The sequence below is a fragment of the Lutra lutra genome, chromosome 3 (assembly GCF_902655055.1).
Source record: "Lutra lutra chromosome 3, mLutLut1.2, whole genome shotgun sequence".
NCBI classification, from domain to species: domain Eukaryota; kingdom Metazoa; phylum Chordata; class Mammalia; order Carnivora; family Mustelidae; genus Lutra; species Lutra lutra.
Genome location: NC_062280.1, coordinates 26625364 through 26649885, shown reverse-complemented (window position 1 = coordinate 26649885; position 24522 = coordinate 26625364). Strand labels below are relative to the sequence as shown.

General features: G+C 42.2%; 1 protein-coding gene and 1 non-coding gene across 4 annotated transcripts in view; one reads left to right on the top strand and one right to left on the bottom strand.

The window, feature by feature from the left end:
• The window catches only part of PECR (peroxisomal trans-2-enoyl-CoA reductase), a 44894-nt gene extending 32652 nt beyond the window's left edge, over window positions 1-12242 (top strand). The window contains exons 7-9 of one of the 3 annotated variants that reach the window (XM_047720997.1): window positions 6548-6659; window positions 11171-11770; window positions 11984-12242. In XM_047720997.1, coding sequence (XP_047576953.1) covers window positions 6548-6659; window positions 11171-11256 — 198 coding nt within the window. In that variant the 3' untranslated portion in view covers window positions 11257-11770; window positions 11984-12242. Of the gene's footprint in view, window positions 1-6547; window positions 6660-11170; window positions 11771-11980 lie in introns of all 3 variants that reach the window. The other 2 variants (XM_047720996.1, XM_047720998.1) reach the window with 2 other exon arrangements.
• Window positions 12243-16975: 4733 nt separating this feature from the next.
• On the bottom strand, window positions 16976-17083 carry LOC125096560 (U6 spliceosomal RNA). The gene has a single exon (XR_007126243.1). It is a non-coding gene; the product is annotated as a U6 spliceosomal RNA (small nuclear RNA).
• Between the last annotated feature and the right edge of the window lie 7439 nt (window positions 17084-24522).

Sequence of the window (24522 nt, the reverse complement as noted above, 5' to 3'; positions counted from 1 at the left end):
GAATTAATAAGATTGATAAAACCCCGGCCAGACTTATCAAAAAGAAAAGAGAAAGGGCCCAAATAAATAAAACCATGAATGAAAGAGGAGAGATCACAACCAATACCAAGGAAATACAAACAATTATAGGAATATATTATGAGCATCTATATGCAAACAAATTAGACAATCTGGGAGAAATGGATGCATTCCTAGAGACATATAAACTACCAAAACTGAACCAGGAAGAAATAAAAAACCTGAACAGACCCATAACCAGCAAGGAAATTGAAGCAGTAATCAAAAATCTCTCAACAAACAAGATCCCAGGGCCAGGTGGCTTCTCAGGGGAATTCTACCAAACAGTTAAAGAAGAATTAATACATATTCTTTTGAAGCTGTTTCAAAAAGGTGAGATGGAAGGAACACTTCCAAACTCTTTCTATGAGGCCAGCATTACGTTGATCCAAAGCTAAACAATGACCCCATCAAAAAGGAGAACTTCTGACCAATATCCCTGATGAACATGGATGCAAAAATTCTCACCAAAAGACTAGCCAATAGGATCCAGCAGTACATTAAGAGGATTAGTCACGGTGACCAAGTGGGATTTATTCCTGGGCTACAAGGTTGGTTCAACACCCGCAAGTCAATTAATGTGATACACTACATAAATAAAAGAAAGGACTAGAACCATATGGTCCTGTCAGTAGATGCAGAAAAGCATTTGACAAAGTACAACATCCTTTCTTGATCAAAAGTCTTTACAGTGTAGGGATAGAGGGTACATTCCTCAATATCATAAAAGCTGTATATGAAAAGCCCACAGTGAATATCATTCTCAGTGGGGAAAAACTAAAAGTTTTTCTGCTAAGGTCAGGAAGAGGACATGGATGTCCAGGCTCACCACTGCTGTTTGACATAGTACTGAAAGTCCTAGCCTTAGCAATCAGACAACAAAAAATAAAAGGCATTGGAATTGGCAAAGAAGAAGTCAAACTGTCACTCTTTGCAGATAACATGATATTCTGTGTGGAAAACCCAAAAGACTCCACTCCCAAAACTGCTAGAACTCATACAGGAATTCAGTAAAGTGGTAGGATATAAAATCAATGCACGGGAATCAGCTGCATTTCTCTACACCAACAATGAGACAGAACAAAGAGAAGTTAAGGAGTTGATCCCATTTCCAGTCGCACCCCAAACTGTAAGATACCTAAGAATAAACCTAACTAAAGAGGCAAAGGGTCTGTATTAAAAAAAAAAAAAAAAAACTGTAGAATACTCATGCAAAAAAATTGAGGAAGACACAAAGAAATGGAAAAACGTTCCATGCTCATGGATTAGAAAAACAAATATTGTTAAAAGTCCATGCTACCTAGAGCAAGCTACATAATCAATGGAATCCCTATCAATATATCATCAACTTTTTTCACAGAACTGGCACAAATAATCCTAACATTTGTATGGAATAAAAAAAGACCCCAAATTGCCAACGGAATGTTGAAAAAGATAACCAAAGCAGACGGCATCACAATTCTGGACTTCAAGCTGTATTACAAAGCTGTAATCATCAAGACAGTATGGGACTGGCACAAAAACAGACACATAGATCAGTGGAACAGACGAGAGAACCCAGAAATAGACCTCAACTCTATGGCCAACTAATCTTTGACAAAGCAGGAAAAAAGACAGTCTCTTCAACAAATGGTGCTGGGAAAATTGAGCAGCCACATGCAGAAGAATGAAACCAGGCCATTTCCTTATACCATACAGAAAGATAAACTCAAAATGGATCAAAACTTCAAAAGTGAGACAGGAATCCACCAAAATCCTAGAGGAGAACACAGGTAGCGACCTCTTCAACCTTGGCTGCCGCAACATCTTGCTAGATGCATCTTCAAAGGCAAGAGAATAAAAAAGTTCACTCAAAAATGAACTATTGGGACTTCATTAAGATAAAAAGCTTTAGCACAGGGAAGAAAACTGACAAAACTAAAAGACAACAGATTTGAGGAAGATATTTGCAAATGATATATCAGATAAAGGGCCAGTATCCAAAGTCTATGAAGAACTTATCAAACTCAGCACACACAAAACAATCATGTCAAAAAATGGGCAGAAGGCATGAACAGACACTTCTCCAAAGAAGACCTACAAATGGCTAACAGACATATGAAAAAATGTTCGACATCGTTAGCCACCAGGGAAATACCAATCAAAACCACAAAGAAACACCACCTCACACCAGTCGAAATGGCTAAAATTAACAACTCAGGAAACAACAGATGTTGGCGAGGATGTGGAGAAAGGGGAACCCTCTTACACTGTTGGTGGGAATGCAAGCTGGTGCAGCGACTCTGGAAACAGTAGGGAGGTTCCTCAGAGTTAGAAACAGTACTACCCATTGACCCAGCAATCACACTAGTATGTATTTATCCAAAGGATGCAAACACAGTGATCCAAATGGGCACATGCATCTCAATGTTTACAGCAGCAATGTCCACAATAGCCATAGTATGGAGAGAACCCAGATATCTATCAACAAATGAATGGATAAAGAAATGTGGGGTGTGTGTGTGTGTGTGTGTGTGTACATACACAATGGAATATTACTCAGCCATCAAAAAGAATGAAGTCTTAAAAAAAAAAAAGAATGAAGTCTTGCCCTTTGCAATGACGTGGATGGAGCTAGAGGGTATTACGCTAAGCAAAATAAGTCAATCAGAGAAACAAATATATGATCTCACTCATATGTAGAATTTAAGAAACAAAACATTGGGTCATAGAGGAATGGAGGGAAATATAAAACAGGATGAAATCAGAAAGGGAGACAAACCATAAGAAACTCTTAGCCACTTGAAACAAACTGAGGGCTGCTAAAGAGGAGGTGGATGGGGTCACTGGTGATGGGCATTAAGGAAGGTATATGATGTGATGAGTAGTAGGTGTTATAGGAGACTAATGAATCACTGACCTCTACTTCTGAAACTAATACACTGCATGTTAATTAATTGAATTTAAATAAAAGAATGAAAATAAATGATCACATTTGTTAATATCACCACTGATCTCTTCAGAAAAATCTTGAAACATTAAGAAACTGTCAAGCTCATGTTTTCCAAAATTATGCTTTTCACGTGCATACTCAGATCTTGCCATTGACAACAAATACAAAAACCAAAGTTGTTTTCCTTTGAAGTGACATTCTCACTTCACTTGTTTGTGGGGGGAAAAAAAGTCTGCCAAGTACCCCATTGTGAATAACCATACTGCGTTCTTTCAGGTAACATATGGATTTCACGAAGAGAGTGACTAGTTCAGTTCACAGCTGTCAAACTTCCCTACGAAGCAGAAAAGCTTGATGTGCAGTTCCTAGTTCATGACACTAGATATTAAAAAGGATATTGTATCCAGTAGTCAAGGTCAATACGACAAGTAATTTTTGCTGCTTCATCTAGCGTTCTAAAGTGAAATGGGCTTTCCCCCCATGTGTACTTGCTGGTGAAGAAGACAGTGACCCCTAGCGTAAGAACCTCTAGTTTCCGTTTCATGTTCCTGCTTCCATTTGCACGGAAGCTCCAGCAGTTTTCCCCACCATTGCTCAGGCACCAGTACTGCAAATGTCAACACAGGGAGAAGGACAGACAAAGATCTAGTATCATAATGAAAATAGTCTTATCCTTGCGAATCACCTGGAAAGACTCAGGGTTTTGCTGATCATGTTTTGACTGATGGAGGTAAAACCCTCAAATATCTCACTTGGGAAGGGAAGGGGAGAGGCTGGGAGCTTCTATGAGATGCAGAACAGAGGATGCCTCTGTTGGACTGTCCTAGCATCCCTAAGTCCTGTTTCTAAAATATTCGGATTACCCCGGCTAATCATCATTGGGGAGCACATTCATACCAGGCCTTTGGTTGAACTGCTTATCAGTGAGCTGACAGTAGGTGACAATAAGTGACAGTTCCTGGGGTAGAGACAGAAGGGTCGGAATGTAGCTGTAGTTTTTGTTGTTGTTGTTTTTAAGATTTTATTTATTTATTGGGGGGGGCATATGAGCGGGGGAGTGGCAGACAGAAGGGGGAACACACCTCACTGAGCAGGGAGCCCGATGTGGGGACTCGATCCCAGGACCCCAGGATCATGGCCTGAGCTGAAGGCAGATGCTTAACCAAATGGACCACCCAAGCACCCCTGTAGCTATAGTTTTCAAAGGAATAGCCACAGCTCGCTCGATGTCCCTCCACATCTCTTGGAAAGGAACACAGCACTTGGCAGACCCGACTCACTTTACAAAATTAAGAAACTACAAAATTAAGTCTAAAGCCATACATGGCTCATGATACTGAGATTCAAACCCCAGCTTGCTTATTTAAAATCCCTGTGCTCTTTAATAAACAGAGCTGAAAGTCAACAGATAAAAGAGGCGTTACTCACATAGGAAGTGGCTACAAGTTGCTAGTCTTTAATCGTGTTTACCGATGGATAAAACTCTTGTGAATGGCTTGGTTCCTCAAGTCCATCCATCAAACGGATTTCGTTAAAATGAAAGGTAGGAAGAATCTGTCTCAGGATAGTACAATAGTGCCTCGTTAATTTGGTAATTATAAAAATTGTATTGGTTCAGCTTAGCACTGTGTTGAGCTCCCAAAGTAAAGCAGGCATCGTGAATATTTAGCTATCTTTTACCTAGCAGATCATTTCAATTCAGTAGTGCCTAGTCTGTGGGCAAAACGCCGTAGCGGGAGCTGGGCGATGCAATATCCGCTCACTTTAGGGGAAGAGATACGTGAAGAACCTTCATTCTGTAGGCATTAATGAAGCGCTTATTTTACGCTCAACACAGGAAGCCATCAGTCAATATTTCAAACAAAATTCAGCACAAAGCCACGTTCACACTAGTGCAGGACAGTCTCTCTGAACAGAGTATGGCTCTTTACCATTTTCTGGAGCCAGTGTGGTTTTAGGGGTTTGTAGACTTGGAGGTCATGGTTACTGGGATGAGAGGTTTCTTGTTTGGCTGGTATTCAGGAAGGTGCTTATGGGGTGAGTCTTCCTGATGTACCAGGCGAGTCATCGTTGACTGATTGCACAGGCTAATACCAGTTCTGGTGGTTACCTTCCACCATCGTTCAGAAATATATGCCCTTCTTCAGGGATGGGGGAACTTTTCCAGGATTAATTCTCTGTGCTAGTGCTGTCCATTAGACATATCATAATTGTTACGTATGTAACTGTAAGCTAACCAGTAACCACATTAAGAAATGTAAAAAGATGAAATTAATATCATTGCAGTAATTTAGTAGACAATTGATAATAATAGAAATAATTATATATATATATATATATAATTGTTAATAAGGTTTTGTTCAGTCCAGTATATCTACAGTTTCATCTTTGGTTCTTCTATAGGTTTTGCCTTCTTCTCTCCATACCAAGTTTTCAGCATCTCGTGTGTGTTTTATACTTAAAGCCCATCTCCCTTCCGACTAGCTGTGCGGAAAGTGGGTTATGTTGTATGGCTAGTGCCTGTTCTAGTGCAGGTCTACACTAGCTTCTGGGGGCACAAGGACAGACAGAAGGCTATATCTAGCCTCCAGGCTCTCACGGTCTCACAGAGGCATAACTGGGTAAACGAACACTCTAGATGCAGAACCCAGAATAGGGTGAGGCAAGCTAGGCATGGACATAAAACTTAAGGACATGCTCACTCTCAGGATCGTCCAGGCGCGGGGTCTGCCCCGAGAGTGAGCACCTCCTTAAATACTGTACCCTAAGCACCCCGTTAGCCTCCCCCTAGTCTCATTCCCACTGGGGAGCCTCATCAAGTAGCAGATTCTGGGTACCCAACCCTGGAGCTTACAATTCAGAAGGTCTCAGGTAGGACCTAAGAATCTGGAGTTTCCATAAACGTCCCCAAGGAGTCTAATGCGGTATTTGGGATCTCCCTTCGAGAAACTCCGGCTGTGCCAAAAGCCTCCCAGAGAGTTCCTTGATATCCAGGGAAATCATTTCTTTTTTTTGGTTTGTTTGTTTTGGGAGTAGGTGTTGTTGCGGTTATCAGTCACCTCTGAATTTTTAGGGGCTGTGCTGGGATTCTGCAGTTCCTCTCGTAGAAGCTCCTGTAGCCTCCGTTCCTGGCCTTGCAGCCTGCAGGACCCTGGGCTAGATGCCAGCTTCGTGTTCCATAGACACATTGACTACGTCGGGGGCAAAACCATAAAAGGCACATGGTGGTGTGGAGAGTGAGTTATGGCAGGTGCTGAGAGGTGTGCCAGGAACTGGGTGGTCTGGGAAAAATCAAGCACTGTGTTTGCTTTCAGCTTCTTCACCACGTCTAGCTTATTTGACACTGTGCGGTCGCCTTCGTATCTCCCCACGCCAGTCACGTTGTTTAAACGGGCCTCAAATAGAAAAAGGCGGTTAGTCTGTGATCTGTCAGGTTGCACACGGACTATAGATTGTGTGTTACAGCTGTGTTTCGGGATGCGTTTCCTTGGGCAGGGGAGCAGCCCCAGGTGGGGAGCATCTGCTTTTCTGTGTGCATATGTGTGCTTCTGTTTCCAGGTCTCCCCGCTGGTCTGCTTCCTGCTGTCCCCTGCGGCTTCCTTCATCACCGGACAGTTGGTGGATGTGGACGGGGGCCAGTCCTTGTATACGCACATCTTCGATGTACCAGGTGGGCCCACAAGAAATGACCATCACTAACTTTATGCCTTTTCAGGTTGAAGTTCTCAAAATCTTTCTTTTTGTAAGATTTTATTTATTTATTTGAGAGAGAGAGAGAGAAAGAGCACAAGCAGGGGGAGCTGCAGGCAGAGGAAGAGGGAGAAGCAGGCTCCCCGCCGAGCAGGGAGCTCGATGCAGGACTTGATCCCAGGACCTTGGGATCGTGACCAGAGCCGAAGGCATATGCTTAACTGACTGAGCCATGTAGCTGGACCAGTTTTCAAAAAATTTTTAAGCAGTTACAGAAAGGATTAGGGTTTTCTCTCACGGGACATAAAAAAAATGTACAAAATGTTTATATTCCTGAAAGCATCTTTAAAGGAAATGTTCCCAGTCAAAGAAAATATCTAAATATTTTTTATCATAGCACATATTTATGTATTTTAAGAAATTGCCTTGTGTATATAGGTTGGTGGATTTTTAACCTTGAAAAATATTCTTGATATGAATATTTATGTATAAGGAGGAGATAGAAAAGAGGCAAGAGGTTGCCGTATTTTTAAGATTTAATTCCTCTTTGTTCCTCTAATTAGTGAGTTGTATATCTGAGCAGAAGACTCAGACCTATTAGGTGGGGAAGGGTGCTACGGTACCATTTTACATTATCTTTGGGATATATATTGAGTGAAACCATAGGAATTTGCTATATTCAACCTTTTTTTTCTTTTTTTTAAATTTAACTTAATTTTTTTTCAGTGATCCATAATTCATTGTTTATGCACCATGCAATACGTGCCCTCCTTAATACCCACCACCAGGCTCACCCAACCCCCCACTCCACTCCCCTCTAAAACCCTCAGTTTGTTTCTCAGAGCCCACAGTCTCTCATGGTTTGTCTCCCCCTCTAATTTCCCCCAACTCACTTTTCCTCTTCATCTCCCAGTGTCCTCCGTGTTATTCCTTATGCTCCACAAGTAAGTGAAACCATATGATAATTGACTCTCTCTGCTTGACTTATTTCACTCAGCATAATCTCTTCCAGTCCTGTCCATGTTGATACAAAAGCTGGGTATTCATGCTTTCTGATGGAGGCATAATATTCCATTGTATATATGGACCACATCTTCTTTATCTATTCATCTGTTGAAGGACATCTTGGCTCTTTCCACAGTTCAGCAACAATGGCCATTGCTGCTATGAACATTGGGGTACAGATGGCCCTTCTTTTCACTACATCTGTATCTTTGTGGTAAACACCCAATAGTGCATTTGCAGGGTCATAGGGAAGCTCGATTTTTAATTTCTTAAGGAATCTCCACACTGTTTTCCAAAGTGGCTGCATCAACTTGCATTTCTACCAACAGTATAAGAGGGTTCCCCCTTCTCCACATCCTCTCTAACACTTGCTGTTTACTGTCTTATTAATTTTTGTCATTCTGACTGGTATAAGGTGGCATCTCCATGTGGTTTTGATTTGAATCTCCCTGATGGCTAATGACGATGAACATTTTTTCATGCATCTGTTAGCCATTTGTATGTCTTCTTTGGAGAAGTGTCTGTTCATGTCTTCTGCCCATTTTTTGATGTGATAATCTGTTTTGTGTGTGTTGAGTTTGAGGAGTTCTTTATGGATCTTGGATATCAGCCCTTTGTCTGTAGTGTCTGTAGTAGGTATTTGCAAATGCCTTCTCCAACGATTTTTAGTATACAAAACCAGTAATTTCATGAGTCTCAGCCAAATATAGACATTAAACACGAATATAAAATTCAAAGGTATTTACACTGTTGCTGAGGAGTGTTAAGTGGCTACTAGCAAATCAAAATGTGGTTGATGTAATGCATGTGTATTTCTTTTTTCTGGTTTTTTTTTTTTTTGAGAGTTATTTATTTATTTATTTCAGTGAGAGAGAGAACACGGGAGAAGGGGCAGGCAGAAGGACAAGGAGAGAGAATCTCAAGCAAAGTCTTTGCTGAGCATGGAGTCCAAAGCAGGGCTCCATCACACGACCCTGAGATCAGACCTGAGCTGAAACCAGGGGTTGAACACTTAACTGACTGGGCCACTCTAGACTCCTACATGTGCATTTCAGTTTCATATCAGGGACCGAAGTTCACCCTACTCTTTTGTGTACTAACAGTCTACTCCAGGCTTCAGACCTTCTTTGCCTTAATAAATGATAAGTATGGGACTTCAATATTATTATTTCCCCCTCCTGTCTAGATTTCTAGATTTACTAGTATTTACTAGTAACATCAATGTGGTGATGTGCAGAAGCTATCATGGTTTTTGTTTTTTTTTTTAAATTTCATTTATTTATTTGACAGAGCTCACAAGTAGGCAGAGAGGCAGGCAGAGAGAGAGAGAGAGAGAGAGAGAAGCAGGCTCCCCACTGAGCAGAGAGCCCGATGCGGGGCTTGATCCCAGGACTCTGGGATCATGACCCGAGTCGAAGGCAGAGGCTTTAACCCGCTGAGCCACCCAGGTGCCCCAGATACGATGATTTTAAGGTGCCTGGTTAGAAAGACAGAAACGCCTTCGTGCTGTACGATACCATTTTCAGAGAGTAAAGTGGCCACTTCCCTCCCCAGCGGCGCTGAGGGCATTTGTCGATTCTCATTCAGAAAAGGGAAAGGAACTCCAGATAGCGGCTTCTCTGGGCCACCAGTGAAAGATTTTCCTTATTAATTCCTATGCTGTTTTGTTTTGTTTTAAATATTTATTTATTTATTTGACAGACAGAGATTATAAGTAGGCAGAGAGGCAGGCAGAGAGGAGGAAGCAGGCTCCCTGCTGAGCAGAGAGCCCGATGTGGGACTCGATCCCAGGACACTGAGATCATGACCTGAGCTGAAAGCAGAGGCTTTAACCCACTGAGCGACCCAGGCACCCCTTTGTTTTGTTTTTTAAGATTTTATTTATTTATACTAAAGAGTGTGAGCAGGGGGAAGGGAGAGGGAGAATCTCCAGGCAGACTCCCTGCTGAGCCCAACGCTGGGCTCCATCTCAGGACCCTGAGATCATGACCTGAGCCAAAATCGAGTCGGACGCTCACCCGACTGAGCCACCCCAGCGCCCCAAACACTGTATTTATTAGTGTAGAGATTTTAAAAAGTTTTGGGTGAAATCAGTTACAGCAGTTTTTCAAGAATATACTCCCTCCACCACCCAGGGATGCCTGGGGGGCTCGGTCGGTTAAGCAGCTGCCTTCAGCTCAAGTCATGATCCCAGGGTCCTGGGATGGAGTCTCACATCGGGCTCCCTGCACAGTGGGGAGTCTGCTTCTCCCTCTGCCTGATCTGCTTGATGCTCTCCCGCTTGTGTTCCCTCTCTTTCTGACAAATAAACAAAATCTTAAAAAAAAAAAAAAAAGAATATACTTCTGCCCCCACCCCACCATGAGTGGGAATACTGAGCCTTTCCGTCCTGTGTTTTCTTGAAGATCACCAGCCCAGGAGTGACAAGTCCTGGAGTAGAAGATCACACAGTAGCTGTGTGATCTTGGGAGAATTAATTTCTGTAGGCTTCCATTTTTCTTTCTGCAAAGCGGGGTCACTTACAGCATTCATTGGGTAAACAGTTGGAAGCGTTAAATTAGATAATGCACATTTAAAGCCTTGTGTCAGATAGGATGTTTTTAGCTGCAACTCATACTGGCCTGAGCAGGAAAGGCATTTGTTGGCCCGTAACTGAACGGTCTGCTAGACTTAAATTATCCGCTCATTGAGCTCATCGGGGGCAATGTTTTTTTTTTCTTTTCCCTCTGTTTTTGCTTCTGTGGTGTTGGCTTTCTCTTAAGACGGACTCTCCTGGTTGCAGAACGGCTGCCTGTCCTCCAAAATCCCCATGCTTCTTTTTTCCCCAGCCTCCTGGACAGAGAGAAGGGAAGGGAATGACGTTTTATAGCATTTCTAGCAGAATTCTGAGACCTACTCTGTTTTGGACCAGCTGATGTGTGTAGCCCTCCCCAACCAGTAGCCAGAGGCATAACTTAGCTCAGTTGGAGATCAAAGTGGGGCCACTTCCCCAGAAACTCATGGATTTCCCCAGTGCAGGTGGAGGCTCTTGGAAAGAGAGGATGAGGGACTGGATGCTGGACAGGCAGCTGTGTGTGCCCGGTGCAAAGTAAGTACATGGCTTTAAAGTCATCCTGGTTCCTAAGGAAATAGTATGTGAGGGACGGCTGCGGTACGCCGAGCACTCTGCATAGGCCGTCACATTTAATTTTCACAACTTTAGAAGAGCAGATGTTGTTAGCAGCCCCACCCCACCCTGCCCCAGGAAAACAGGCTCAGGAGGAGGAACCTCTCCAAATTTGGAAATGCTAGTACTTGGCAGGGCTGGGATTCAAAACCAGGATTTTCTCAAGACCTTTGCCAGTTGTCCTAATGATTTCTTTTTTCTTGCCGAGAAAAGAAAAGGGGTGAACCAGGGAAAATAAGAAGGGAGTCTGCTGGAAACTAAGATGATGAAGGAGGTTAATGGATTTACGCTTGACGTGAGCTTTTCCGCTTACTCACCAGATCACGACAACTGGCCTGACGGAGCAGGGGACCTTTCTGTCGTCAAACAGATGAAGGAGGATTTCAAGAGTAAAAGCAAGCTCTAAGCTAAGGAAACTACACGTGTCTTTTGTCTCCAGATGCCTTAATATCTCAAGAATGCACTTTCATACTTTCCAGGATCTGATAATATGAAGGGAACTATCACTTTCTGCCTTTTAATGTTATCAGTCATGCCTATGCAAAAACTGTTCCTGAAATAATGCACATTTAAGCCCCAGACAACACTGTTTAGCCTGTGATTAAAGATTTCTTTTTTAGGAATGGGGCTTGACATACTTTATGATTATGCCTTTCATTTCTGAGCAAGCTAATTGAAAAATGAAATCATTTCAAATTAATAATAGAGGTATCATGATCTCCCAAAAAGGTTTTAATATTTGTTTGTAAAGGTGGGTAGTAAACCCAAATTCCGGCCTCTGGATGATTCTTAAAACCAGAGATATACAGTGATTCATGTCTCATGGTGGGTATCATGCTTTTGGAGCCATAAAGCTTTATGATAATTATTGATGATTCATGAAGTTAGATTTGCATAAAGCCTCTTGATTCAGAAGAGAAGTAAAGGGGGCACCTGGGTGGTTCAGTGGGTTAAAGCCTCTGCCTTCGGCTCAGATCATGATCCCAGGGTCCTGGGATCGAGCCCCACATCGGGCTCTCTGCTCAGCGGGGAGCCTGCTTCCTCCTCTCTCTCTCTGCCTGCCTCTCTGCCTACTTGTGATCTCTGTCTGTCAAATAAATAAATAAAATCTTAAAAAAAAAAAAGAAGAGAAGTAAAGTCATGTGCAGCATTTCTTGGAAGTATTTGATTTGTGTCTTGATTTCCAATCTAAAGTATTCCCTTTTCTTCATGTTTCTCTTTTTGTATGCAAAGCAAATTTTTAAATGAAATGTTATGCAAATTAGGGTTCAGTATTCTACCTTCACTTGACTTTTTTGGGCAATGATCCTAACTTTTGAAATGCCTTTTATTAATTATGTACATCCATTTTTTGTATTAATTAAACATCTTTTAATTGACTTATTCCCTCTTTGAAGTCAAGTAGATATTTTCTTTATTCTCAGTGCAAAGTACAGATCTTCCTTGGCTTAAAAAGGGGTCATGTCCTGATAACCCCATTGTTAGTTGATAATATCATTAAGCCAAAAATGCATTTAATACACCCAGCTTATTGAAAATCAATCATTTAGCCTCGTTTCCCTTAAACGTAAGTAACATAAGCCCAGAACACTTACGTTAGCCAACAGTTGGTCAAGATCATCTCACACAAAGCCTACGTTACACTGAAGTGTTGAATATCTCATGTAATTTAGTGAATACTGTGCTGAAAGTGAAAACCAGAACGGTGGTATGGGTGCAGAATGGTCTGCAGTTTTTGCCCAAAGTCTTTTCGCTTTCACACCACAGTGAAGTTGAAAAATCACGTGAAACCATCGTTAAGTTGGCGACAGCTGTATGTAATGTTCCATGCTCCGAGAAGGGACCCATAAATCTGCCATTTTATGAGGCTCCCACATGGGGCCGGGACCAGGGTGAGGCTAACTACATGCCTGGGGGGCAGCATGAAAGAGATGCTCACTCTTGGGTGAGCCCAAGTGCATAGTCGCCCCTGAGAGGACACACACAACTGTGCATTTTGTGTCCGTGCTATTCACAGGGAATGATCAGAAATCTTTTCCTTCTAGAAAACACTTGAAAATGGCCTGCTGGACACGATAATAATGTAGTTGCTAAGCATTCAAGCCACAGGTTAACCCTAACATAGGTGGTGTGGAAGATAAAGAGGCAGGGAGGGCTTGCTTTTCAAATTCCCTCATGCCAATGACCGAAAACAACCGCACAAATCTCCATGATGCTGTTGCGTGTTTATTTCTACTGAAGGCATGGAGGCCACCCCACATAGCATGAGGCGTAGCCACCACTCCTCATTAGATCTTGTTAGCTTAATGATTGGACAGCTGACCATTATCTATGTTCTAGAATCATAAGTCTACTCCCCAGGACTCCTGTACATTTCATGATCGTGTCCTCTCAATAATGTTCTCTTGCTACTACACTTAGTAAATTTTGCTATAGACTGAATATCCCTGAATAAGTTTAATCATTCAATAATTTTAAGCCCCTGTGTGCTCAGCGTCATGTTAAGAATTGGGTGTACAGGGGCACTTGGGTGGTTCAGTGGGTTAAAACGCTGCCTTTGGCTCCAGTCATGATCTCAGGGTCCTGGGATCGAGCCCCACACCGAGCTCTCTGCTCAGCAGGGAGCCTGTTTCTGCCCTCTCTCTATCTGCCTGCCGCTCTGCCTACTTGTGATCTCTATCTGTCAAATAAATAAATAAAATCTTTAAAAAAAATTGGGTGTGCAATTCTCAAAACAATACAAAACAAAACAACAACAAAAAAACCACTTGACCTTGCCCCCCAACAGAGCTTACAAGAGTAAGAGAGAGAGAAACATTAATCAAGCCACATACAAATTTAGCCTCCCTAAGTGCTCTAAGTGCCATAAAAGGTAAGATCGTGGTGCTAAAGGCATATATACCAGGAAGAAAAAGACATCGAGAGGAAAAAACAGCTCTGTTAATCGCATTAAAAGAGTGGACATTCTCCCCCACCCACATGCTGGTCCTTTCGTTCATGGCTTATGTTAGTTCAGGTCCTCTGGGAAGCACGTGTCAAGACAAAATGAGATGTGCGTGAGACGTGGGGCATATGCCTGCAGAGGCAGGGATCCCTGGAAGACAGCAACGACCTTCAGACCGTGGAGCCAAGTGTGACACCCGTGAAAGAGGGACAAAGACAGGAGTGAGCAGGAGGCAAAGGGAAGGTTTGCTGCATGCGCACATTCACAGCACGGTGGGGCCTGGGGGTACCAGGAGACACTTGGTAGATGACCTGGGTTCCACACGGTCACTCTTGTCCTCATGTCTAGGAGTAGCTCTGCTCCTCCCGCTGGCCAGGGACACTCCTTTTTTCATCAGCTCGTGCTTGCACACAGGCAGGCCAACGGTCCCTGAACTCGGCCATAGTTATAGTTCAATGGGACACTCCTGGGACCCTTGGCAAGAATTGCTTCCTTTGGAACCAGGACTTCCAATGCTGCAAGATTCAGAAATGGATGGGAAGCACCAGGTCCCACGGTGGAGCTTTGGAAGTGTTGGTAAGTAGGACCACTCCCTCTTCCACTCACTGGTTCCCAGAAATGTTCCGAAAGCCTTAGGGGAAAGGCATCCTGACAGATGGTACTCCAACCTTTCAAAAGGTTGCTGGCACTTTGGCTGCGCATTGGTGGTTCTAGTCCTCTGTGGAGCTGGCTCCTTCTAGAAGCACCGTGTGTGCAACAACTGATGGTTTCAAGGTCAGGGACCCAGTCTCACACATTTTCCTGGGAAGTGGGTCACCTGATTGGATGCTGTTGTGTGGGATTCCGTGCCTGTGGATCAGTCTTTGTATAAGCCCCAGGAGACTGGTGTCTGAGTCCCTGCAAGCAGGAATGGTAAACTCTTACCTGGATTCAGTATCTCGCACTATGAGCTACCACAGGGCATGGGAGCGATGAGAGACTGGCTAATAGGAAGTAAGGAGAACTGTAAGGAATAATGGAATAGGGGCACCTGGCTGGCTCAGTTCATAGAGCACGAAACTCTTGATCTCAGAGTGGTGGGTTCGAGCCTCACATTGGGCAAAGGGCTTACTAAAAGAACCAGTATGGGAAAAGCAGATATAAAGAGCAGCTACTAATCTACTAGGGCCGAGATGCCAATTAACTGTTCCCCAAGGCCTAAGGGGAGCATTTTTGAAGCTGCCACATGCCTATATCCCGTGACCATCAGCCCCTTTTATTTTCAACACTACCCCAAGGCTTGGCTCAAAAAAGTGTCATCTTGTGGTTAATTGTGGAACATGAGCCTCTCCGGACAAGGCCTTCTTGGGAAGCCAAGACTCGGCTGCAAAGTTTCCACTTGAGCTCTAATTTCTCCTAGTATTTCTTCTGCACTCCTCCTTTACAAGGTTTCATTTTGATGAGGAGGACAAAGGCAAGAAAGATGTTGTTTAAATGAAACTTAGAGCCTGCAGTCTAGGGATATTCGTTAAAGACTAGAAGCAACGTTGTCTTGACGTTAGCTAGATCTTCACGGTCCTGTAAGACCCTGCTTTGCACATACAGAAATTCCTTGGAAACCTATGTTATCTCTACCTCCCCTCCCTCCACAAACTTAAAATATATAGTCAGTCACCCCCATACTCAGGTGCAGCTCATCTGCCTATGGGGTCTGTCCCCCTACTATAATAAAATCACCTTTTTTGGACCTAAAACCTCCAAGAATTCTTCCTTGGCCGTTTGCTATTGAACCAAACTTCAAATCACATCCACTTCCCTGAAGTGTTGAAATTTGATCAACTGGCAGGAAGATTTGAAACCATATTCCAGAAAGGTGTATTAGAGTAAAAGCTGGTGATCATCTAGCCCTTGTTTCATGACAGTTATCCCAAGGAATATTTAAATCTCCGCTTATCCAAAGGGATGTTTGGAATCCTGCAGGCAATGCCTGATTTGTTTGGTAACCAGCGCCCCCTGTCGGTTAGTGTCTGCTCTGCCCCCAGCCGCGCCACCGCCCAGTGTTCTCAGCTGGGGCATGGAGCAGGAGGCACGTCTGCCCTCTGCCGCGGTGGGAGTGAGATCCTGTGGACCCGCAAGTCCTAACGCTGTCCGCATCAGGGCTGCATCGCGGGGGGTGTCCTTACTCCTCTCATTGAGCGAGCCCCCCATCCCTCTTTTCCCTCTGCAGCCTCCAAACTTGGTCTTCTGGAGCTTGTCCGTTCTCTCCTGATTGACGCCACTTTGCTGACGTTAAGAACAGCCTGTCTGCTCACAGGCACCCTTACATCCTCTCTCCCCGTTTATTTTGCCCTTTCCTGCCGGTTCCTACAGAGCGCTCCGTGGGCTCTCTCCTTCCATGAGTTAGGGCTCTTAGACTCTGCTGGAGTCCCACTGCCTGGTTTCCAATCCCAGCTTCTACCACTGACTCTTGTCACGGCTTTGAGACGATTGCGAGGTTTGAATATGGACTGGGTATTAGCAGATGTTATGCAAGAGATACTTGCCATTCGATGTGATAATAGCAGGGCAGTTACTTTTTTTTTTTTTTTTTTTAATGTCCTTCCCTATTAGGAAAGAATTGGTATTTGGGATTTGGTTTTAAATACTCCAGTTTAGGGGCGCCTGGGTGGCTCAGTGGGTTAAGCCGCTGCCTTCCGCTCAGGTCATGATCCCAGGTCCTGGGTTCAAGCCCCACATCGGGCTTTCCGCTCAGCAGGGAACCTGCTTCCTCCTCTCTCTCTGCCTGCCTCTCTGCCTACTTGTGATTTCTCTCTGTCAAATAAATAAATAAAATCTTTTAAAAAAATAAATTAAATAAATAAATACTCCAGTTTAAAGAAAAGTGGGGTAGGGGATGGGAGGAAGTGAAACGAGATTGGAAGCATGATAGTAATTGTTTAGGCCAGTGACAGATACATTATATGTTGGTTAATTCTATTCTTTTCTCTACCTTTGGGTAAGTTTGGAAATTCTTCAAATAAAAAAAAATTGCAAAATAAAAATGGTCTCATTCATTACTTGGATAATGGGTAACATGGGGAAGAATTAGTTGGTCATAAAGAAAGGTTACTTGGGAGAAACAGGAGAGAGTTTGCAGTTACATCCAATGGTTCTTGGGGGTACACGGGTGTGGCAGAGGGAGAAAAAGACCAGGTTAAGAGGAGAATATGTATTTGGTGGTACAAAATTTGCGTGTCATCCTTGCGCAGGGGCCATGCTAATCTTCTCTGTATCGTTCCAATTTTAGTATATGTGCTGCCGAAGTGAGCACTGGTGGTACAAAATTATTGTCTCTTAACCTGAATTCTGTCCTGCAGGCACTGGGCATAACACGAAATTCTGACCAGCCTCCCATCCTGGTTGGTTAGCATTACCAGTTAGTCAGACCCAGCACAAGCCAGTTGGATAAAGATGTAGTGTTGCGGGAAAGGGACAATGATCCAGTTATTCCAGTGACATTGATATACTTGAATTCATACACTTGAATGGGGAAATTATATCCAATTGGTAAATTTGGAAAAACTCAAATAGCCAAAGCAAAACCAATATTCCTTGGTTTTCTTGACTATTTGGACCATTAAGCTTGTTTTCATCTGTATAGACTGAGTCACAAATTTAGTTAGAATTTGTAGTTTTAAGTATAACTCAACAGAATTACCTTTTTTCAGATACTAATAATTGCCATAACCTTAGGTAGTAAAGATTTCTTAAAAAAAAAAAATAAGGTCATTTCTATAGGTGATTAGGTGATTCAGAGTAATTGTCAGAATTTCTTATCCTTTAATGTTAGCCTCTGAAGTAAAGGCTGTATGTACCAAAGCTGATTTTGTTACATTTCTTTAGGTTCTTGTTTTCAGAGGAGCTGAAAACAGAGGACTAGTCTATTTCTTCCCCATGGGAAGATTTCCAAGTGAGGCATTGAGTCTGGATTGGGGGTTGGTGGGATTGACTGTGGTGGGGAGGGAGGAGCAACCCTTCTCTTCTGTATTGTTGGGATGGAGATTGTGGAATTGGGGAGGATGGATGCCTTCATTGGATTCTCATTAGTTCTTACTATTTTACTTGGAGGAATAAAATGGAGAGGATTTCAGTAAGATACAGAAGAGAATATTTGTTGAGCAAGCAAAGCATGTGTGTATAGAAATGGGCTTTGTGTTTGGCTTGGGAGTTCAAATTGGAGAGCAGAAACATATTGCCCACAGATCTATAGAACCAATACGTCGTAGGTAATGATAACTATCATTTATTGAGTGATTACGACATGCCAGATACTGCCAAACACTTTCCGTGCATGATGTCATCTTACCCTTACAAAAACCACATGCGGTAGGTTTCATCACTAGCAGCATTTACAGTTGGGGAAACTGGCACAAACAGACCCAGTGCCTTGTTCCAGATCTCACCTACTGAATGCAGAAGTGGGATTTGAGTTGAAAGAGTCTAACTGTAGAGCCAGTGACCAATGTGATATCCTGAGAGAGACAGACTCTCACCAAGACATCAAGAGATAATATAAACATTTTGTTAATGGAACCATTCAAACATACACTAAAGAGAAGAGTATCATAATACCCATCACCCAGATTTAGTAATGATGTACGTTTTTCCAAACTTGTTTATCTCCCCTACTTGATTTCTAAGTATCTTAGAGTAAATTCCAAAATTTCCTGTCATTTCACAGCAATAATTCATTTTAATTTGATTTAAAATACAGATGTGAGCAGAAAACATGCAGCCCTCCAAAGTGGGAGAGTGATCCATTATCCAGTGTAGGACCTGGTCATAAGACACACACCCTCCCCACAGGCTACAAACATTTGCTTGGCTCAGTGTGTACATACCTGTTTTGGAAAAGGGTGCATCAGACATTCAGAACTGAACTCGTTAAAGCAACTCCCTTCCCTCCAAGTCCACGTCCAAAAAGGAATCTAAAAAAATCTGATTTTCTGTGCAGTTTTGCCTAAGTGGAAATAATGGGCTGCTCTGGCCCATCAGAATGTCGAGCCACTGTGAGAGTTTTGTGTAAGCCTAGACCACATACTTTAATTCCTGGTGGGTTTATGAGCGTGAACCAGTATCCCTGAGTTCTGAGAACTCTGGAGAGAGGAATAATAAGATTGAGTTTTTATTTTTATTTATTTATTTTATTATTTTTAAAGATTTTATTTATTTATTTATTTATTTATTTATTTATTTATTTATTTGACAGAGCACAAGCAGGAGTGGCAGGCAGAGGGAGAGGGAGAAACAGGCTGCCCACTGAGCAGTGAGCCTGACCAGGGCTCCATCCCAGGACCCTGGGATCATGACCTGAGCTGAAGACAGAAGCTTAATGGATTGAACCATGTAGGAGCCCCACGTTTGAATCTTTAGACATGCAAACCCAAATGCCAGCCTCCAGGAGGTAGGAAGTGTTTATTACACTTTCTGCCTATTCTAAATCATTTGCCTTTGTTGGCCTAACTCAGCAGCCCAATCCTTCTTAAATCACCATGAAGCTACCTTCATTCTATTATTTTATTTTATTTTTTAAAAGATTTTATAATATTTATTTGATAGATCACCAGTAGGCAGAGAGGCAGGCAGAGAGATGGAGAGAGAGAGAGAGAAGCACCCTCTCTGCTGAGCAGAGAGCCCGATACAGGGCTCCATCCCAGGACCCTGAGATTGTGACCTGAGCTGAAGGCAGATGCTTAACCCACTGAGCCACCCAGGTGTCCCCTATTATTTTAATACATGATTTATGAAGAAGATAACGTGTCCCTTTGAGTGTGCTAGTATTTTTATTGGAATTGCTATTTGTAAATGCTCTGATCCCAGCATTGTATCTATTGAGTGGTCTACACTTAGTTTTATATTTCTGTGGGGAAAATCCTCAGAAACGCTTGTCTCTTTCTCCCTCTCATAGATAGATCGATTGATCCCTACTTATAGCTTCTTTCTTTCTGTGGCAAAAATCTACATCATATCAAGTTTGCCAATGTAACTATTCAAGGTGTAAGGTGCTTATTTATTTATATCATTTATTTATGATCCTAAATTAGTTAATTAATTCTACCGTAAGGTAGAATGCCAGTTTCCAAAATAATTGAGGATAAGTTCAGATGTGCGTTACATTGACGTTATACAAATTTGGATTTCCAAATCCAGGTACAATTGAGAAAATATCCAGAGTATATCAAGATAAAATAGAATTAAATTAATACACAATGAATGCCAGATGTTATCCATTAAATACTGCCTGGAAAGATCAAGTGGAGAATCTTCTGTTGATTGGTATATATTTTCAGTCTTCTAGGGTTTTTTGGGGGAGTCAGTTTATTTAAAACAGATCTCTGTTTTACGAACAGGACACACTTCAAATAGCTTATTTCCTTCCAAAGCACCGTTGTATGTCCTATTTACATGAAGCTTGGCTCTTTGGGTCTGGTGCAGAAATCCAGATTCTGGTATGGAATTCAAAATGCCATGCCTCAAAATGCCATGCCTTAAAAATTTTCAGTCCAAAGTAACTGAACTGGAGAGGAAAAAAGAAACAAATTGCACTCTTGAAAATTAAGGTAAACGTTAAAATTTTGTATTTCATTATATAGTAAGTCTTAGATGTGGTTGAAATTTAGAAAGCATTTTATACAAAATTCTAAAATTTGGAATGCTTAGAAAAACAATGGCATTTAGAAGTGGTTCTTTTATCAGCGAGGGTGGGGGAGGAGTAGAGATTCGGCTCTCAGTTGTCTAAAACAGGGAGTTTTGCTATTAGCGTATTTTAAACTCTTTTTCCTTTCCTTCTTTGAAGGTTCCGGTATCTTCACTGTTTCATGGCTTTTGGGTTATTCTCTTTACCACAAAGTTATATTTCTTTTGGACTTCCAGATGATGTTGGGTCATAGTGGTGGGATGTTGGTGGGGATGAAGGGATGTTATTTGTTTCAGTATAGTTTAATTCACCTACATGTTCGCTTCAAACAAATATATTCACTCTGTTATGCTTTCTGTCACCCAATACCAAACACATTAAAGGAAAATATTCAGATCCTTCTTCATGTTTTACCAAGAAGAGAGGAATGACTTTCATCAAGTTTTTATTTTATTTATTTATTTATTTATTTAAATTATTTATTTTATTTATAAAATATATAAAATATATTTATAAAATATATAAAATATACAAAAATTATATATTTATATCATTATATAAAATCATTTTTAAAAATATAAAATATATAAAAAATTATTTATTTTATTTATTTATTTTTAAGATTTCATTTCTAACTAGTCTCTACACCCAAGGTGGGACTCGAACTCAGAACCCGGAGATCAAGAGTTACCTGCTCCACTGATTGAGCCCGCCAGGCGTCCCTGTTTCAGGAAACTTTTAGTGGCGTGTGGATCACAGTGCTCCGAACACCTTTTGAAGGAAAATATTCCTACACGTAGAAATTATCTCCCGGGATGCCTGGGTGGCTCAGTTTGTTAAGCAGCTGCTTTCGGCTCAGGTCGTGATCCCAGGGTCCTGGAATCGAGTCCCACATCTGGCTCCTGACTCAGCAGAGAGCCTGCTTCTCCCTCCCACTCTGCCTGCTGCTCTCCCTGCTTGTACTCTCCCTCTCTGTTAAATGAATAAATAAAACCTTAAAAACAATTCTTAAAAAAAAAAAAAGAAGTTGAGGTACCTTATTGTTAAAAAAAAAGAAAAGAAAAGAAATTATCTCCCATGTTTAAAGGAGTTGCTTATTGTTATGTGTAATTATATATAATTTTGTTCCCATTCAGTGTCTACGACTTGAATAGGAAGATTAATTTTAAAAACAAATAGTTTTACCTGACTCACCTAATATAATATGAAGCTAACCTGAGGACAGAATAACTATATATATTTTTTAAGGGGGGAAGGGGCAAAGGGAGATGGAACAAGAGAATCCTAAGCAGACTCTGCAGTGTGGACCCTGAGATCATGACCTGAGCTGAAAGCAAGAGTCAGACATTTAACCGACAAAGCCACCGAGGCACCCCGGAGTAACAATTTTTTAAAAAACGATTTTATTTATTTATTTGACAGAGACACAAAGAGAGAGGGCACACAAGCTGGGGGAGGTGCAGAGGGAGAAGCAGGGTTTCCACCAAGCAGGGAGCCCGATGGAGGCCTTGATCCCAGGACTGTGGGATCATGACTTGAGCCGAAGGCAGCCACCTAACCACTGAGCCCCCTACGTGCCCCAGAGTAACAATACTTTAATAACATCCAGGTACTTAAAAGTGAAGGTTTCTACAATAGAGGGTTCGTTTTAACATAATGGACTGCATCCAGGGAAGAGGTCTTTTTAATCCGTTTTTTTTTTTTTTTTTTTTTTAAGATTTATTTATTTATTTAAGACAGATCACAAGTAGGCAGAGAGGCAGGCAGAGAGAGAGGAGGAAGCAGGCTCCTTGCTGAGCAGAGAGCCCTACTCGGGGCTCCGGGGCTCCATCCCAGGACCCTGGGATCATGACCTGAGCTGAAGGCTTTAAAGGCTTTAAAGTTGAAGCTTTAACCCACTGAGCCACCCAGGAGCCCCTAACCCATTTTTAAAAATTCAGGCAAATTTGGCATACCATAAGATGAACAGTTTTTAGATAATTCAGTGGCATTGAGTACATTCCCAGTGTTGTGCATCCACCACCTCTCTCCAGTTCAAAAACATTCCCAAAAGGAAGCTCCATATCCAACAATGGGTTGCCCCCCATTTCCTCTCCTCCCAGCCCTGGCACCCAGATGAGCTGTCTTTTTGGATTGACCTATTTTGGATATGTCACGTAAATGAATTATACAGTATGTGACCTTTCCTGTCCGGGTGTTTTTCACTTACCATAATGTTTTGGAGTTCACCCCCCTGTAGCTTTTATTTTTAATAAATTTAATATGGATGGGATTGCCTCCCCTGGTGAACAGAATTCTGTGCCTGTGGACAAAAAACAGGAGACCTCGCCTTCTTATGGGGCACATAGGGAAGACGTGAGGGATAAGGAAGGTGGTTCCGTGTCAAATCCCTACCTGAGTGACAAAGACCTCTCTGTACTGAGAACAGCCCAGACAGAGCTAATAGAGAAAAGACCCTTGTGGGGCTCAGCAAGGGGAGGGGGAGTGGAGCTTACAGACCTAAGCTGGCCAACTTCACAAAGCCTTTGAAAAGGGCACTCGTAACACATTCAAAGGGATCTCAGCTTTGGTCAGGTAGAAATTAAGCATCCACTGGTTTAAGGGTCTCACTCTTTCCTCGTCTGAGTCCTGGCCTGCGGTGCTGTCCTATCCTGGAAAGATTCACTGCCACCTTCTTTCACACACAGCTCAGGACAGGTGCTCTTCTGGTACTTTCCTCCCTCCTTCCTGCTTCATCTTCCTTCTGGTTTCTCTCCAGTCCTTGGTCCCCACACCAACTCCTGCTTTCCCCCCATTTGTATGCAGAACAACATAGTTCTAGGCCATTCATCGGAGGGAATTTTACACAGTGAAAGTGGCCCATCAACACATTTCACCAAGGACTGTTCTTTTTCTGGGGAATTTTTCTCCCACCCTTTGATTTATGTCAAGTTGTTTCCACGATAGATTTGGAAGTACTTTTTATTCCAAGTAGATAAAAAGCAAAATAAATAATAAAATTGAAAAACAAAACCGCTTCAGTTTCAGTCACTTATTTAAATTACTTCCTCTATATAAGATAGTAAATCAATCTAATAAATCGAGTAACAATAATCCGATCGAATGAAACAAACAACCAAAAAAATGAATCATGTGTGGCACATGCTGATAAGAAAAGGGGACATATGACCCCTGGCCCGTTCAGCAGTGCCCTAGCAGATTTAGAGTTTGGTTAGAGACTGTTGAAGCCTCGCATTTGAATATTGAGATGGTCCTTTAAGATCTAAGTCTGATTAGGTGGTGTAGAGAAAGCAAGCTTTGGAACCCATTTCAGATCCTTAGTCCATCTCCCAAGATATTACCAGTCCCTTACAAGGGATAGGCACCAGGTGGCAGCATGGAGCACTAGAGGAGGGGAGACGCGAAATCTTCATGGGGAGGTTTACTTGGTACTTTCCGCCTGGGTACACCTTGCAAGGAAAAGTTGCGGGATTCTGGCCTGTTTCTATATCTTTGTGAGTGTAATGGAGAAAAAAGTAATATAATTGGATGGAAAACTAAAAACCCACTGTGATGAATTTGGTTATTTATGAACACTCAGATTGGTGGGATCTGGGCTTAAAGTTGAGCAAACTTTTGGGGGCCTTTCACAGTGAAGGACGGTGCTCATGTATTCTCCAATATAGCAGTTAGGATGAATGGCTTCTCCTGTTTTGTATCTTCATGTCACCTTACATGTAGCGAGTTCTTAATACGTGTTTGTTGAGTAGAGTTTAATCACATTAGGAGCAAGTGTGGTATAACTAATGGATGCAGGCTGATGTTTAATTTTAGTTGGCTATACTGGGGAGACTTGGCAGGCTGTAGAGCAGTTGGGATTATAGGGGAGGGTCTTCTGGAGGAGCGAAACAGTTTTGTCCCTGAAGAGGTGAGGATTGAGCCTGGGTGTCTAAACAGTGTGTCACAGTAGAGTTAGAGGAATAAGGTTAGAATGGGAACATTGTGGGAAAAGTACAGTTAGCTCGGAGAGTCTGGTTACGATAGTTCTACATGAAAAATGTGAGGAATCAAAAGTTTGAGCAACTTGGGTCACA